This window comes from Ctenopharyngodon idella, chromosome 23 (genome assembly GCF_019924925.1).
Source record: "Ctenopharyngodon idella isolate HZGC_01 chromosome 23, HZGC01, whole genome shotgun sequence".
Lineage (NCBI taxonomy): Eukaryota > Metazoa > Chordata > Actinopteri > Cypriniformes > Xenocyprididae > Ctenopharyngodon > Ctenopharyngodon idella.
The window spans coordinates 23,759,805-23,777,186 of NC_067242.1; the positions used below are offsets into that span (position 1 = coordinate 23,759,805).

The 17,382-nt window shown below is 36.6% G+C and overlaps 1 protein-coding gene across 6 annotated transcripts in view; it reads left to right on the forward strand.

Moving 5' to 3' along the window:
* The window catches only part of ofcc1 (orofacial cleft 1 candidate 1), a 116,014-nt gene that overhangs the window by 42,555 nt on the left and 56,077 nt on the right, over positions 1 to 17,382 (forward strand). For all 6 annotated transcript variants that reach the window (XM_051881840.1, XM_051881839.1, XM_051881843.1 and 3 more), the window contains 2 exons: positions 2,029 to 2,123; positions 10,562 to 10,653. In XM_051881840.1, the coding sequence (XP_051737800.1) occupies positions 2,029 to 2,123; positions 10,562 to 10,653 (187 nt within the window). The remainder of the gene's footprint in view (positions 1 to 2,028; positions 2,124 to 10,561; positions 10,654 to 17,382) is intronic.

A 17,382-nucleotide genomic window follows, 5' to 3' on the forward strand; every position in this document is an offset into this window, starting at 1 on the left:
GATCGTGGTGTAAAGGCAGGCAGAATGCTCTGCTGACAGGGATTACAGTCTCTGGACACAGAACAGAGGTGGAGGGCAGGCTTTTGCTCCACATTGCTGCAGGCCGTAGATCGGAACAGGCGAAAGCTTAGAAAAATTTCATGCACTGCACACGGCAGAGACAGGGGTCTTTAGTTTATGTAAGGCTAATGTCTTTATTATTGTGTCAGTATCTTTTTTTTTTTTTTTTTTAAATTCTGGTGCTGCATGTCTAAAGTATTATTGTTGGGGGGAAAAAAAAAAACTTTTAATTGATTGCAAATTTACATTCTATGCTTGATTTAAGTGATGTTACCTGTAAAAAGCTATAGATTGTTGTATGGTGCTAAACGTTTGCGTAGTTGTCAGCATTTGTATTGGTTACCTTTTACCTTGGAGATGTAACGTCATTGTCAGAGCTAATTAATGCATTGTTGCCATCCAGACTCTTTAATGTTCAACATGTTGGACAAAATAATAATACAGTGCAGAAAGTTTAAGCATTGAAAAGAAAATAGGCCATTAACTCCCCTGGTACATTGGAATGAACTGTTGGAAGCAACCATGTGAAAAAATTATTACAAAACCATTATGAATCAAACACACCGATGGTGAATGGCAGCGAGCCACTGGGGTCGGTCTCATAACTTGAAGGTTTTGAATAAACCTTTTTTAAAATATAACTCCATATGGTTTCGTGGGTCATTAACTGTGTCTCTTCCAAGAGAAAACAGACTGACACATCTTCCGTAGAAGACAAATTTCCCTTCCCACACTTTTTGACTAGCAGTAGAAAATGCCTATAATTTGTTTCCGTTTCGTACGGTATTTTTTAAGGCTTGTCACTACAGTGAAAAGTCAGCGCATCAGAGGTATGCCATCCAACTGAACATGATTATGCATTCATTATAATGAAATAACCACCCATATTTATGTTAAGGTAGGGCTTTTACCTGTAGGCATCTCAAATGTTTACTAGAAAAACTTGTAATTAAAACCTACATCTGCGTTGAGATTAAGAGTAATATCAGTTCAAAAACAGCACAGAGGACATACCAGCCCTGAACGCTCCTGCTATTAAAACCTATTTGAGTCTTCTGAAGCCTTCCTGATATGTTGCCTATATTTAAAAGTTATTATTACTGATATATTTAATCCCGCAGCAAGAGAAAAATTATATCATCTGGGAAGTTTCCATATTTATTATATAGATGTGACTGGCTGAGGCGAAGAGAAAAACGCAATGAAAAAAGTTTCTCATGGTAAAATTTTTACATGTATCAAGCTAAGGTTTACTTAATTGGAAGCTCCAGGCAATGCAGGAACCCTCTTTTTAAATTCTGTGAATGTTAATATGCTAAATAATGCAAAGCTCCTGCACTTCAAGCATGAGACACACATCTGGCAGCTTACCATTTAAATTACAGACGGAGAGCGAGAGAAAACACTTCAAAAGTAATTTTCCAAAGGAAGGAAGAATGGCAAAATGTATTACAACTAAATTTAATTTTTTTTCGATTTTTCATCATGTCTAATTGTGTGCATTAGAGCAATGAAAAAAGGAGAGGTTGGGCTCAGAGATGTTGATGATGTGAGAGAGGAAGAACAGAATATATGTGAAGAGAAAGTTTCATCACTTTTTTAGCTGTACATTTTGTTTGTTGTTGAACGTCTACAGACATTTAGTGTTCTCATCTTTCTGCTTTATGTATGTAGTGTATCATTTATATCCTTTTGTTTTCACTTATTTCAGAATTTTTTTTAAAAAAAAGAAGCTAAAATTATGCATTAAAATTTGATCCTTTTATTTTTATTTCATTATTTTATTTTAACTTGTGCCAAAGGTGTGCCATACGAAGGTTTTTTTTTTTTTTTTGGCTTTGGCTTTGGCTTTGTCAGCTAAGGTATTAGATTATGCAATCCTCGTTTAATTAATCAAACCATAAATCATAGATCATAAGTTATATTCTACCTTACAAGAATAAAGGGATGTTTGTAATGTTATTGCAGGTAAGAGCCCCACCGGAGCTGTGTCAGCCTCTGAGCCCAGCAACCAGTCAAACCGACCCATCGCTGAGAAAACCAAGGCCGGAATTCATAGCAAGGTAACTTTCTGTCTGAGGAGATATTCTAACCTTAAATATGGACCATCTTTCTCACTTCTCCTTAGAGGCATCATGGCCATTCAAACTCAGGACACGTGCCCCCTAACATTTAGTCGAGTAGACATAAAAGAGTGCAAAAGAAGAACAACTATAATTTGTTAATAAAGAACATTGTTAATATAAATTCTTAATAAGTGTTTGACTCATTCTACTGTACTACCATATTATATTTGGTATAGTATGTATACTGCACACAGTGAAAATTGTCTATTTCCATGGAATCTCATGAAACTTTAAAATAAAAAAATAAAAAAAGACGAAACAAAAACATTTCACTAACAAGTATGATGTAGTTAATATACTATAGTATAATACACACACACACACACACACACACACAGGTTTTATCTTGGGTAATTACGTTACAAGTTTTTTATTATTATTATTTTTAATTATTTTTTCCTTTAGTCATGTCTTATCTAGCCTAAGGCACCAAGTGAGCCAGGACCTCCACTGGTGCCCCCTCCAAAAAAAAAAAAAAAAAGGGTGCATGGGTGCATGACGCCTTTGCTGCTCCTCCCTCTTGCCTCCCTATACTCCCCTTATTATCTGAGATTTGTCAAAATACATTTCACACTAACAGGTATTTTTCATTCTTCAAAGCTAGTTTTGATGTGCTCGACAAGCCATAACAGCTCAAATTCTGTGAAATCAGCAGTGCCAGCCCGGCACACTCTCTCTCTCCAACCACTCCCAACATGCCTTTTCCCGTGCTCCACAGAACTTAAGCTAAATGAATCAAAGCTGCGGCATTACCTGCCACACTTTGAAGTGGTAATTGCAGAATGACTTCTCAGTGATGATCTGGTGCTGGTTTCTTATGTCGCATGGCCGTGCATTGTGTTCTCTCGTGCCACTTTTTGTCTTTGTGTTGTTATTGTTGTCATGAGGTGCCAGTAACTTTTAAACTCCTGTTTACAATATGCATCTGCAGATAAATTACAGGAATTGACTTGTGCACATTTTATTAGAAATTATCCTCATTATCCATACTGTCATGATCAACACTTAAATCTGTTTATTGAAATAAGTTTCAATGCAGAAATCGTGGGTTTGATTTTCAGGTAAAGAAAATGGGTCGTTCTACAAAATTGGTGCCATTTGTGTCCATTTTATACATGTCTAAAGATTTATTTAGATTTTAGTTTGCATAATATATTATTAATGTATTAATATTTTATGTCATCAGGCATGTCAACATGCTTTTACCATTTTCCCCCTCCCCTTTAAAGCAGTGGTGGACGAAGTACACAAATCAAGTACTTGAGTAAAAGCACAGATACCCTAATGAAATATTACTCCAGTAAAAGTATGAAGTACTCTTTTTAAAAATTTACTTGAGTAAAAGTGCAAAGTATTTGTTTTTAATGCAATTTTACTAGATTAAGGAAGATTATGCAGACACCTAATATGTATTGATCTGCAAATAAGAAAACATTTTATTAGATGGTGAAAACTTGTCATACACTATAAACTACTACTGATAATTACTGATTGCCTAATTAAAGTGTGCAAACAAGTGAAAATAACAAATAGTATATCAAAATAAGGAAAAACTAAATGTGTGTAAATGTGTGTTGACAAATATAAACATATGGTATAAAACCAGATGTCACATTATGTGTTAACATTTTACGGAGAACGGGGCTATTTTTTTTTTTTTTAACGTTATGTTTATTTTTTACCTAGTTTTAAAGTCTGTGTAAAGCAATATTAAAATATGTGTTCTGAGTTTGTCACACCACAGAAAAATGTGTTTTGAATGATTAAAAAAAAACGCCAAGTAAATGAAATGTTATCAAAATCTTGAAAAATAAGCAGTATTCTCTGCTCTCAAACGCTGGAGGCATGTCCGCTGTCTGCGCTAAAACCTAAAACCACGAACATACTGATGCATATAAACAAAAGAATCACGTTAGAGGGTTGTAAAATTTAGTAGAGTTACTGTGGACTACCTACTAATTATAACAAGCACACAAGGCAACTTACACTCAAGGTCACACAAGGTGCACGTACTGCCGACTGTGGTACCAGATGTTGGCGCCGCGAGACGGGAGGATGAAGGCCGGGACAGGAGGTAGTCAATCCAGCCCCATATCATCGGTTGTTGGCGGGACGGGAGGATGAAGGTCGAGGCGGGAGATAGTTGGCTCAGCCCCATTCACCAATAACAGTGGATTATCAGTGAATCTCAGTTGTCTCTGATGAAAGTTTGTAAAACTATCCGGTGTAAAATTATCACTGCAGAGGCGGGTGTCAGCTCTCCATCAAGATGGCTCTTTACAAAATTAATCCACCTTTTCTTCATATCATCATGTTTAGAAAATTTAAATAAGGGGACCAAGCTGTTTTGTGTATTATGGCAACGAGGTAATATACATTTGCGTGACGAAGGCATAGCTAGATAGCAAAATGTAGGCTGTAGTAACTAACGGTAATGGCAGTAATTTGCAATTGAGCGGGCAAGCCACTGATGCTAATATGTTGTAGTTATTATATTGTTAGACCGCGTGTCCACCAAAGCGTTTTTTCCAGCGGCTAGCGTACTTTTCGAATTGTTTTCAATGGAAGTGCTGCGTTTTTTTAAATGCCAGGAGCGTAACAAGGCACTGAGCGTCTTTTTTTACTGCCTCGAGTTGAAGAATGTTCAACTTTGAGTAAAACGCTGTGCTCATCAGTGACACTTTTTAGCCAGTGCTCATCAAGCCACTGTGTTAGCCCCGCGCAAAAAACCCTGAACACAGAATTGGTGAAAAACTGTTTAACGGTCTAACTCCACAATTCAGTACTACATAGTTCACAGTCTTTGTGATGTGTTTCAGCAATACATTTTTACATTTATAATGTGTTTAAAAACAATTGGTTGGTGTTGGTGTTGGTGTGCTGATGGTGTTCGACCATCAGCACCTATAATACCTACCAAAATACCACAGTAACAGAAAGTAGAATCCAAACACACTTTCTCAGATGAGACTGGACACTGAACTCAGGAAAAGGAAGAACTTAAGTAGAAGTACTAAACAAAGTAATTAATGAAACACAGCTGAACTAATCATATCCATAACCATGACAACTAAAGTGTGGTGGGAAAATCAAAGATCCCAGAGCGCAGCCGAAGAGCTGATGGTACTGTGTGACACCACTGGCACTGGAGACCTGAGCGGAGTCGTGGCGATGAGCATCTGAGGCAGAGCCAGAGTGCACAAGGACTGAAGCGGAGCCGGTGTGACTGAGGACAGAGGTGGAGCCGGAGGGAAGGAGAAACCCACTGGAGCTGTAGGGGGGGAGAGGCTAAGTGTAGCGGAAGGTTCGTAAGTCCGTGGTGTACGAGTGATGACTGACCAAGGTGGAGCCGGTGGGATAAGGGAACCCGGTGGAGCCGCAAGACTGAGGGTCTCTGGTGGAGAGGAAAGTTGGAGGAGCCAAGGTGGAGCTGACAGGTCGACGGGCCGAGGTGCAGTGGAGGGATCAGAGGCCAGAGGCGGAGCCAAGGCAAGGCTGGGGATTGCATGAACCGAGGCTTCACATCGCTGCAAAGGCATCAGCAGGGAAGGCGAAAGGCTGCAGGCATCCAGCTGAGGCGGGGCTGGAGGATTCACTGAGCTGTGCGGTGAGGGATGGCAGCTTGACACAATGGTGGTAATTCATAGTCCATACAGGTTGACGAAGTAGCCTGTCCTTCATGTCCACTTCCACCAGATTTCCCTCTGCTGCTGATGTCACTGGCTCACACTCACTCTGTGGCTCCGACTACGGGGTGATGGTCGGCGCTGTCCTCTCTTAGTTGGGCTCTGGCTCAACTCTTCCCTAACCCTAACCGGACACTGAACACAGGAAAAGGAAGAACTTAAATAGAAGTACTAAACAAGGTAATTAATGAAACACAGCTGAACTAAATGAACTAATGCTATCAGTAACCATAACTAAACACACAACTAAAGAGTGGTGGGAAAATCAAACAAAGGAACACATTTGACTAATGGATACAAACTAAAAGTCCATGAAAATAAAACTAAGAACAAACACGACTGAATATTTGTAACATCTCGGTTATTATTGTAACCCTAGTTCCCTGAAGGAGGGAATGGAGACGTTACGTCAGAACTGAACTGACAAATTGGAATCTCGCTTGAGAGCCCAATCACCTTCGAGTGTAAACTAAACGAGCCAATGGACATTGGTGTGCGAGATTTGCATTGCGTGCTCCGCCCCGTGAAGCGGGCATACAAGGAAGCGCGCTTGTATTCGGACTTCAAGTTTATGCTGAGAAGCCGAGACGGTGTCCTGGCCGTTCAGCGGTGGTACAGCAATTGCGGCGACAGGACGTGATGTCTCTGTTCCCTCCTTCAGGGAACAAGGGATACAATAGTAACCGAGATGTTTCCTTTCAGTCAGTCACATTTGACGTTACGTCAGACTAATTGGGATCTGCTCCTCATCCTCCCTAACATTGCACAGTGTCTGTGCGAGAAGGCTCACTGGGGGAAACGCATACTTGTGTGGGCCCCGAGGCCAGCTGTGTGCCTCTGACCAGATCATTTGAATCAGTGAGTTGTTGATTCAAGAACAGATGCAATCGGATTGGTCCAATTAACAAATTAATCGTTCAGTGTGATTTACAAACCGATTTAACAGGTTATTCGAAAAGAATCAGCTCTTCCACGAATTGGAGACTATTGCGTCTAGGAACAGTTGACAATTTTTTCAGTTCAAAATAACGAGGAATTACATGTTTTCATGTAATGTAGTTTAATAAAAGTAAAGGTTTCCCAAAAAAAAAAACTATAAAGTACACCTACTTGAAAAATGTGCTAAAGTACAGAAACAAAGTAAAATAATTTGTTACTGTCCGCTACTGCTTTAAAGTAACAATTCCATAATAAATAATATTTATTATTAACTTTGTTTGACAATGTCATCCTTTCATGAAGTGAACTCTTCAAGTTAAAGGGGTGGTTCATTATGATTTATGATTTGTAATGTTGCTGTTAGAGCATGAACAACATCTGTAAATTTACAATGCTTAAATTTCAAAGCAAAGGAAGATATTTTCTTTTAAAGAATTCTCTGTTTAAGGACTACATAAATGGCTGGTAGGGACTACAACAAGCTTTTTCCCGGGTTGGTGACATCACTAACCCTAAAACTTACATAAACCCTGGCCCCGAGACACATGCAACAGAGGGGGTAAGGCCATGTTATTGCAATACAGTACATACCACAAATGCAATAGCATGTCATAAAAGAAAGATGCCAACATAAGTTAACCTTAATTAATCTAAACTATACCTGTTCTATCTTCATGCAGCATATATTCTCTGGCTCTGTAGGCATCTTACAACAGTTCCCACATGAGTGATTTATGGATTATCATAACAGATTATGCTAATCAATGACTTCAAGATATCCCACTTCAGCTACATAAATTAGGCAACTAACCATTTTGAAATGTCCTGTTGCATTCTACATGTTGTCACTTCTTCTTGAGTTTCTCCATCATTGTCCGACTTCGGTTTGAACATAAAAAGCTGAACTGTTTCTGACATTTTCAGCGAGTCTTCGTGAGGTAATCCGCGCTGCTAATACTATGTGCTAACACAAGCTCTTGAAACCCCGCCCTCTGCTTATGGAGCAGAAGCTCATTTGCATTTAAAGGGACACACAAAAACTGAGCGTTTTTGCTCACCCTCAAAAAGTGACAAATTTAACATGCTATAAAAAAATTATCTGTGGGGTACTTTGAGCTAAAACTTCACATACACTCTGGGGACATCAGAGACTTATTTTACATTGTGTAAAAATGGCATTATACCACCCCTTTAATGAAAATTTTATCCAGAGGGGATGATCTTAAATTGTCAGCTGTTACCAATTTGTATAATAAATAACTGATCATTTGAAAGGCTTAAATGAAAGTATTCAATTTCAAGAGGATATTCATTAAATACTTTTTCTGGAACACATTTGACTTTTTATGTAATATTTGTATTCCTGCCTGTTTTTGATTTCTCTTATTATCAAAGTCAGCCAATCTTCACCAGAATAGTGATGTGAATAATGTCATACCTGCCTAAACCTGAAAGCCAGCCATTAAATTCAACATAGTGACATATATAGTTTGACAGTGATCCTTCATATGGGGAAATTATTGACATGTAGATGCAAGCAGTATCTGTGCTGCAGCAGCACGTCTGAGCCAACTCAAGGGCCTAGTGCACTAGACTGAATGTCAGACTAACCAACAATATTAGCACCCAGTGTTATTCTCTGCTACAGCTCAGAATGACTCCTTTTGTGACAAGACTGCTGTAATACCCGGCTCAAGACTGCTGTATGCTCAAGCTCAGAATTAGACCCCCATTTTTTTGCCTTGTTTTGTCCTATCTACCCCTGTTTCTGAGTGAATAGTGCTGTATTAGAGAGACTGTAATAAAATTATTATATTGCCAAACTCTAGTGCTTTAGAACTGCTGGGTCTCTAGTACTCAGTGTATCTGGGTTTGGTCCAGCCCAGTAAAGTTAAGCGACTGGCCTGAAAGAGAACAAAAAGTAGAATTTGAATATGTTTGTCATTATCCAGTTTGAAAAAGTTTGGAATCTATTTTTAAATGCATATGCATGATTTTACTACTTTAAGAAAGTACACCTCTGTTTTCATCAGTGTGTTGAAGAGAGACTATATGGTCTTGGGTGTGGGGGTAATAAGCTGAAAAACGGCTACATTAATGTTTATCTTGTTACATTTAATTAGGAATGAAATACATTGCATGATGAATTACATAAATGATAAAGGAAAATGTTCAATTCAAAAAGACGTAATATGACAAGAAACCTACAGACAACAAACAGAGCGGTGCTAAATGGAGTGCAGCAGAGCAGCATCAAGAGTATCATTTACTGGCGGGACAATTTGGCCTGGTCCCAATCTGATTATTGGGAGGGACTTGACCATATACCCTCAATGTCTATGGTGGTTATGGCCCTGGTGCTGGAAGGTTCAGAACGCAGTTACAGAGTTTAATAACCTGCTGACACAGTTGGGTTTTCGGTTAAAATGTATTGAGTGGTGTTGATTTTATTGCTGATTTAAAAGCCACATTGTGGTTCATTATAAGAGGATAGCTGGCTAATTCTGCAGATAACGATTCTGGTTGTTGTTTGTCACAATCTGCAGTTTTAAAAATATAACTGGGTCCAAAATGTCCATTTTAACTTGTATTTATTTTATCTCTCTGATTTTCCTTTTTATTGCATATGACTCTTCTGTGCTTTAAGTGATTTCAGCCGTTTGGCTAACTTCTGCTATTTTTCTAATTCTAACCACATGCTTCTCAATCCCACCCTCCAAAAATACATCAGCAAAATCATATGCGCAAAATGATTGACAGGCAGAGATTCTGAGAGTTTCTAATTGGCTAGTTCCCCTGACTCACTGAAAAACCTGACACCTTCTAAATAATGGTAAGATTTTGGTAAAAAAAAAAGTCTTCCAACAGCCTTAACATTTTCCTCTTCAGATTTTCAGCAGGCCAGTCTGGAGATGTTTTGTGGCAGATCATGTTGTTGAATGAAGCATTATACACATTTTTAGAGAAGAAGATCTTGTTTGTTGCCAGTTCATGTTTTAAATTTATTCTATGAATATAGTGATTTGATTTAATTGCATGCAGTAATTTTTGTGACTGTAGGGCAGCCCTTCATAAATGACATATAAATTATATGAAATGCTTTCCAAAGTCTACACAGCATCCAAAAGCCGTGTTCCAAAACCCAGAGATCTAACTACCTTCTAAGTGATATGGAACCTCATAAATGACCAATTAGGAACACACTACATATGCAGAAACTCATGGGAGACTTGACTCAAATGAATAGTTTATAATTAGCATGTTGCTAAGCTAACAACACTATAGGCAGCAACACAATGGGCAGGCATTTTTACTGTGGCGCCCAGGGAGCAATTGTCTTGAGGCAGCATTAATATGATGCCTTTTTTTTTTTGGAATAACCTGTGTTGGAAGCAAACTCATGATATTTTTTATAGATTCTCATAATGAGTCATAATTACTAGTTGATTTCAGTAGTTTGCGTATACTGGGTGCGCTCTTTTAAACATATCATTTCATGTTTTTGTCTTTATTTTTTTGTGACTGTCTTTCTTTTCATTTAATCCTATCTCTGTCTTTGCCACAACTTTGATTAGATGTTGTCTGTAATGTGAATGTCATTTGTTTCCTGTGCTGATTGTTTTGTGTGTGTGTGTTTGAGAGATGATGTCAGGGTGAAGTGTACTGCTATCATTGTATTCCCAAGATAAATCACTGCAACTGTTTCCTGCTCTGATTACAAATGACATGCACATGTGTCTCTCCGATCAGAGCGGCAGGCAGAAGAAGATAATCGAGAGAAACAGTGAGGCGCTCAAACCTCTCCCTAAAGATCAGCTGGACCAGTTCACCTTCTCCGTGCGGTAAGTGTCATTTCTCAAGGCCAATTTCATGTCTATAGGTATATATAGATATGTTTAGAAATGGAATAATAGCATACTTACTGCATACTGCACATGTGGAACAGTAGGCATTATGCCATGATAAACATTTCAAACATCAGTATCTTTGTCATCACATGACCTGCATGAGGTTTAATTCAGCATTTGGTGTAAAGTTGCCATTTTGAAAATAATAATTAAAAAGTATAGTGGTTTTTATGTCCTTTTTATGTCTTGACACACTGAAAATGCAAGTTCAAGTTAGTTGCATTGCATTGTGGAATACAGTGTTACAACAGTATGCCGTTATTTTGGTAAATATATTAGGGCATTGGGCAAATTCATGCCTCTGCAAAATTTGCATTTGCTGGGCACGGCATACTGCAGAAGTAGTGCACACACTACAGTAGTATGCTGTGTCAGTGTCTGGATAAACAAGGCCTATATATAAACACACACACACAACCCTAATATTTTGAATATTTCATCTTTTATGCAGAGATTATACATAAATCACACCACCTAATTTTCCAATATTTTTTGAAAATTGTTATTGTTGAGTTGTAACCCTATAATACTGCAGCTTTTTCGCAGTGCATATATTAACACTCATCCGCTTGCATGATTTATTTGAGGCTCAATATGAATGTCGCTGTCCGCAATATGAATGTCGTTTTATTGTCAAACTCAATGTGTGTTTTTATTGAAGGGATCAAGGTAACGTTAACATCGGCAACACATAAAACCTTGTGCTGTGGATAATTGCTTTTTCTCTGGTGATGCAAAGTGCACAAGCAGGCCTACGAATGAGTGTTTTCTCCGTTTTATTGTGGCTTACAGCATTTGATATTAATGAGAAAACAGGAGTGAAAACACACCGACACAAACAGCAGCACTGAACAAATCTTATAAACGGCCTCGTCAAATTGCATTTCACAAAACACTTACCTAAATTTCACTGCACGTGCCTGCGATGAAAGCCGCTCGCCTAAATCCACAGAGGGAAAAATTGAGGTGTGTTTTTATTTTGATTTTGCCCGAATTATTGCCAACGCTGTACATTTCTCTGAGAAGAAAGAAAGAGCGACTCGTTTTATAGGATTTAGAGCTGCCTACCTCTGCTCATTTCAGAAAATTGGTAATTTGTTGCCGCTGGACTAGTATTAAACAAGATCAGAAGCTGTGCTGCTGTAAGTATGAGAGGAAATCAAATGAAACTCAGGCCACACATCAGAGAAGAGAGGGGCTGGAGCACAACTACTAACCTAAAGCACGGTAAAGGACTTCAAAAAGTAATGCCAGACATCGACAGGCACAGTTTAGCCTCGCTGTCTTTCATGCAAGCAGTCTGAAATACAATTCAATCGACTGTTTCTTTGTTTATTCACATTGTTTTGAAATGCAAAACGCATTATTTATTTTTTTTTAATTCTTGTAGTTCTCACATAACCAAATCCTGAGGAGATCATACTGATTTTAGAGAAAACACCTTTATTCATTTTACTGGATGCAAACTCTGTTACACCATCATTAGGTTGTAAACATTTGTGCATGTGTGTAGGTGCTTGTACATGGGTGATTCTTCAAAAAGGGTAACTTTTCTGTCCCCTAGGATGATTAAAAAAAAAAAAAAAAAAAATGTAATTACATATAAAATACATTATATAAAATACATTTATACCTGTGTATTATATGTATATTATGTATGCTTTTTTTAAATAATGAATGAATTAACTTATGCAATTACAATTAAGGGTTATAGCAGCTTTAAAGGGTTCGTTCACCCAAAAATGAAAATTCTTTCATCAATTACTCACCCTCATGCCTTTCCACCGCTGTAAGGCCTTCGTTCATCTTTGGAACACAAATTAAGATATTTTTTGATGAAATCCGATGGCTCAGGAAACAAAATAACGACAACATCTAGTGATGTGCAATTTCAAAACACCGCTTCGTGAAGCTTTACAAATCTTTTGTTTCGAATCATTGGTTCGAAGCGCGTATCAAACTGCCAAAGTCATGTGATTTCAGTAAACGAGGCTTCGTTACGTCATAAGTGTTTCGAAATTTCAATGGTTCACCACTGGGGAGACGTGACTTTGGCAGCTTATACACGCTCCGAACCACTGATTCGAAACAAAAGATTTGTAAAGCTTCGAGGCTTCATGAAGCAGTGTTTTAAAATTGCTCATCACTAGATATTGTAGAAAAGACCTTATTTTGTTTTTTGGCACACAAAAAGTATTCTCGTCGCTTCATAACTTTAAGGTTGAACCACTGTAGTCACATGAACTGTTTTAAATATGTCTTTAGTAGCTTTCTGAGCACTGCAAAGTGTTAATTGTCTTGCTGGCAATGCAGGCCTCACTGAGCCATCGGATTTTATGAAAAATATCTTAATTTGTGTTCTGAAGATGAACGAAGGTCTTACAGGTGTGGAACGACATGAGGGTGAGTAATTAATGACAGAATTTTCATTTTTGGGTGAACTAACCCTTTAAGCTTTTTTGTCTCTAATAACTTTTTTGCTCAAGTTCAATTTGCTACAACAGTAATATTATATTATTATATTTGTTAGAATTTATATATATATATTTTATTTTTTTTTATTATTTTTTTTCTCTCCAGGACGTGCTGTACATGTAAATGTTTGAACAGTTTGAAGGGTTTCATTTTGCGAGATTAAAAGTCAAAACTGAATTTGAAGAATCATTTGAATGTACCTGAGCATGAAAGATCAGACATAACCCCCACCTCCCTCACGTGATAACATGCCGTCTTTATGTACAGTTTTGATGTGATATGTGAATGAGTGAGGCATATTACTGCCATCTAGAGAATCAGCAGAGACTCTGATGTTACATTTGAATTTTTTTTATTTTTTTTTTCTGCTGTGAAATGCGTTTGGCTCAGAGAGAGGTGTTGACAGTTCACAGCCACAGTTTATTGATAACTGCTGTCCCATTTGTTTGCATGGAAAATCCGTATGAGTTGGTGCTCAGCCCGCTTGACTGACCTCTGAAAGTACAATGTGTGCTGACTAAAACTCCAAACAAACAGTGTTGAGCATGCTGTATTACTAAGTAAACTTTACATAATGAAATGTGAGTTTTTTTTTTCATGACAACTAATCAATAAAATCAATATTTATCTCTATTATTATATTTGTAAAGTATTACTTGAGTATTAGCTTGTTCATATTTAACACATTGGTAGAGTAGTGCCCTGATGGGTAATGCATGTAATGACTTGTGCATTAGCACTTGCATATTTGGACACATTTGACTGATTTTTTTTTTTTTTTGTATGTTAAAAATTATTTAATTTAAAGGCTTGAATTATTGACTTAAGTTTAATAAATTGTGCATATTAATTTTACAAAACTAAAATTGTAATAATGAAAAAAATCAGAAAAATGAAGAAGGTCAGATGTCCAGCAAGGGAACTCCTTCAGTACTGTTTAAATGCATCCCAGGATACATCTCATTCTGTAATCTGAGAGAATGACCAGGGTTTGCTGTGCTATTTTAAGAAGCTAAAGATTTGAAGTTTTTTTTTTTTTTTTTTTTTTTTTTTTTTAAATACTTTGTTCCACATTGTTCCCAAACTTCGAACTTCATATTTTAATTATTTTACTATTAATGGAATATCTGGATGTGGCAAATAGTAAAACAGAATATGTGTACACAGTGGAAATGAAGTGGTATTAATATTCATACATTGTCATTAATATTATAATGTTACAATTTCTGCAATATACATACCTGTTTATGGTTATAAGCACAATATAACGCTTATATCTGATGTAGGCACAGTGAAAAAGTCATGACCACCCCAAGTCTAAAACAGCACAGACAAAAACGCATGTCTCAAGGCTAGTGGTTTTCAGTGAACTGAGAGCAGGGGATGCTGGGTATCGCTCAGAGAGCTGTTTATCTGAATGGGCAGAGCTGCTCTTGTTCTTTCTCTTTGACTTCTATTATTCTCCTCATTTGATCCTCTCCCAGATTTACATATCAAACACCTTTGCCAGAGTAATAACCTTAAACCACACATTACAATTTCAAAGAACAAACAAAATGCATCAAAGCGCAAGTATTGATAAGAGCACTCAATGACTTTCAGAACGAAAAGAGTGTAGAAAGTATAACAAAAAGAGTTTTTAAGACCTTCCACCTTATTTGATGTGCTTGTTTGTCTGTCATCTTTTTTTCCGAGATACAGATTAGAAAAGTAAAGTCACCATTAAATCAAAAAATCAATCAGTTCCCGATGGACAAAATCAAGTCCCACCCTACATTTTTTTTCTCTCTCTTTCGAGAAGCCGTTTCACATGGCTATACATCACAATATGGAAGAAAAGTGAATTAAAGGAAAAATGCTAGTTGAGCCAAGAAAATATGTCATGATGTTTGGCCAAAATCTAAGGCATTGTCACATTTTTCCTTCACACATACAGCAATCCCAGAATACATCATGTCACAAAGTTGAGGGAAATGTTGATTGTAAAAATAATTTTTAATTCAGTACTAAAAAGTAAGTTCAGTCTCATTAAACATTAACCATTTTACCCAATATTCATTGTCTGCTTTGTGTTTTTTTTTTTTTTTTTTTTTTTTTTTTACTATTTAGAGTATTGTATTATTAGCTTAGCAACATGCTAACATCAAAGTCTACTGGAATCACTTGTCAAGTCTTTTGTTTGCTTAATGTGACATGAGGAGCACTATGTGTTGTGTGAAGTATGTACACTACAGGTCAGAAGTTTGAAATAATAATGATATTTAATGTTTTTGAAAGCAGTCTCTTATGCTCACCAAGACTGTGTTTATTTGGTTTAAAATACAGTAAAAGTAGCAATGTTGTGGAATACTATTAAAATTTAAAAGAACTGGTTTCTGTTTTATTCCTGTGATGGCAAAGCTGAATTTATTCCTGTGATGGCAAACATGATCCTTCAGAAATATGCTGATTTGCTGCTCGATTGTTATTGGTACTCAATTATTAATAATATGTCTTATTATTATCAATATTTTTAAAACTGCTTTTACCGCTTAATATTTATGTGGATATCATGATACATATTTTTCAGGATTCTTTGATGAATAAAAAATAAAAAATTTGTTTGTTACATTATAGATGTTTGATCAATTTAATGCATCATTGCTGAATAAAAGTGTTAAATGTTTAGTTCACCCAAAAATTTAATTTATGTCATTAAGTACTCACCCATTCTCATCATTTCATAATATTAAGGTTGAACCACTGTAGTCACATTGACTTTTTATCGATGTCTTTAATACCATTCTGGACCTCAAATAGTGCAAATGTCGTTGCTGCCTGTGTGTGGATCAGATACCCTCAGATTTGATCAAAAATGTCTTAATTTGTGTTCCGAAGACAAACGAAGATCTTACGGGTTTGGAACGACATGAGGGTGAGTAATTAATGACAGAAATTTCATTTTTGGATGAACTAACCCTTTAATTTCTTTCTATTCTTTTTTTATATTTTACCATAAATGTTTGAATGGTAGTGTATCACACATTCCACCAAAATATTGAGCAGCAAAAACTGTTTTCAACACTAATAATAAGAAATGTTTCTTAAGCACCAAATCAGCATATTAGAATCATTTCCAAAGGACCATATAACACTGTAGACTGGAGTAAAGGATGTTGAAAATTCAGGAATAAATTGCATTTTAAAATATATTAAAATAGGGAACAATATTTCACAATAATACTGTTTTTACTACATTTTTGATCAGATTAATTATTCCAAACTTTTGACAATTGATGTAGATTATATCAAATCGGTCACTTGGTTTCATGTTGGTAAGGGTGCTGCTTTAGAAGGGTTCTGCCTACAGAGAGGCAGCTATTGTTAATGACTTATTTATACTGTGACAGAAGTTTGTCTTATTTTTCCTTTGAATGTTTCCTTTGAATGTTGCCTTGAGAAATCGTTCTGCAGTTTCTCTGCAGATAACTCTTGTCGAAGATTCCTGTTTCAGTGAGCGGGAGAGTGAATGTTTATTATCTGCATGTGTGGGCTTAAGTTTCCCAGGAATCATTTCCATTGCATCCCTGTGTTTGTTCATTAATTACTGCACGTATTTATGTTGCGCCGATGTCATCCTGTCAACTAAATATTTTTCCTTTTTTTCTCGTTTTGGGGAAACCTGTTTTAATCAAACTCAGTCTCACACAACAATTATATCTAATTAGCCCAATTATCAAGACTCTAATTACACTGAAATATACCCCCCAAATCTCATATCAATTATATCTGTGACTTTTCCTGTCCTAAAAAGAGGAAGATAAAGGGTCTGTGTTTCCTCCTGAGGATGAGCAATGCTTCCAAAATCTCTAAAATTGTTCCCATCTCCTTTCACAAAACTCCTTTCCATCCTTTCACTATGGCTTCCTTCACGGTTTGTGTTCCATTTTTTTTTTTCTTTCTCTTTACCTTGTGTGTAAGTTGTGTGATTTCTCATTGGCCACATACACGTTGAATATGTCTATTGCTTTCTATTAAATCACTGGATCACATCAGTTTTCTTTCCCGTGTTCCCTTGTGAAAATGAAGCAAAGTTTAGCATACTTTTAATACCAAATAATTACAAAAAATAATACATAAGTGCGAATTGAACTTAACTGCATGTTAATTGCAAATAAATTTGGATTATTTGTAGTTTAAATTTACATT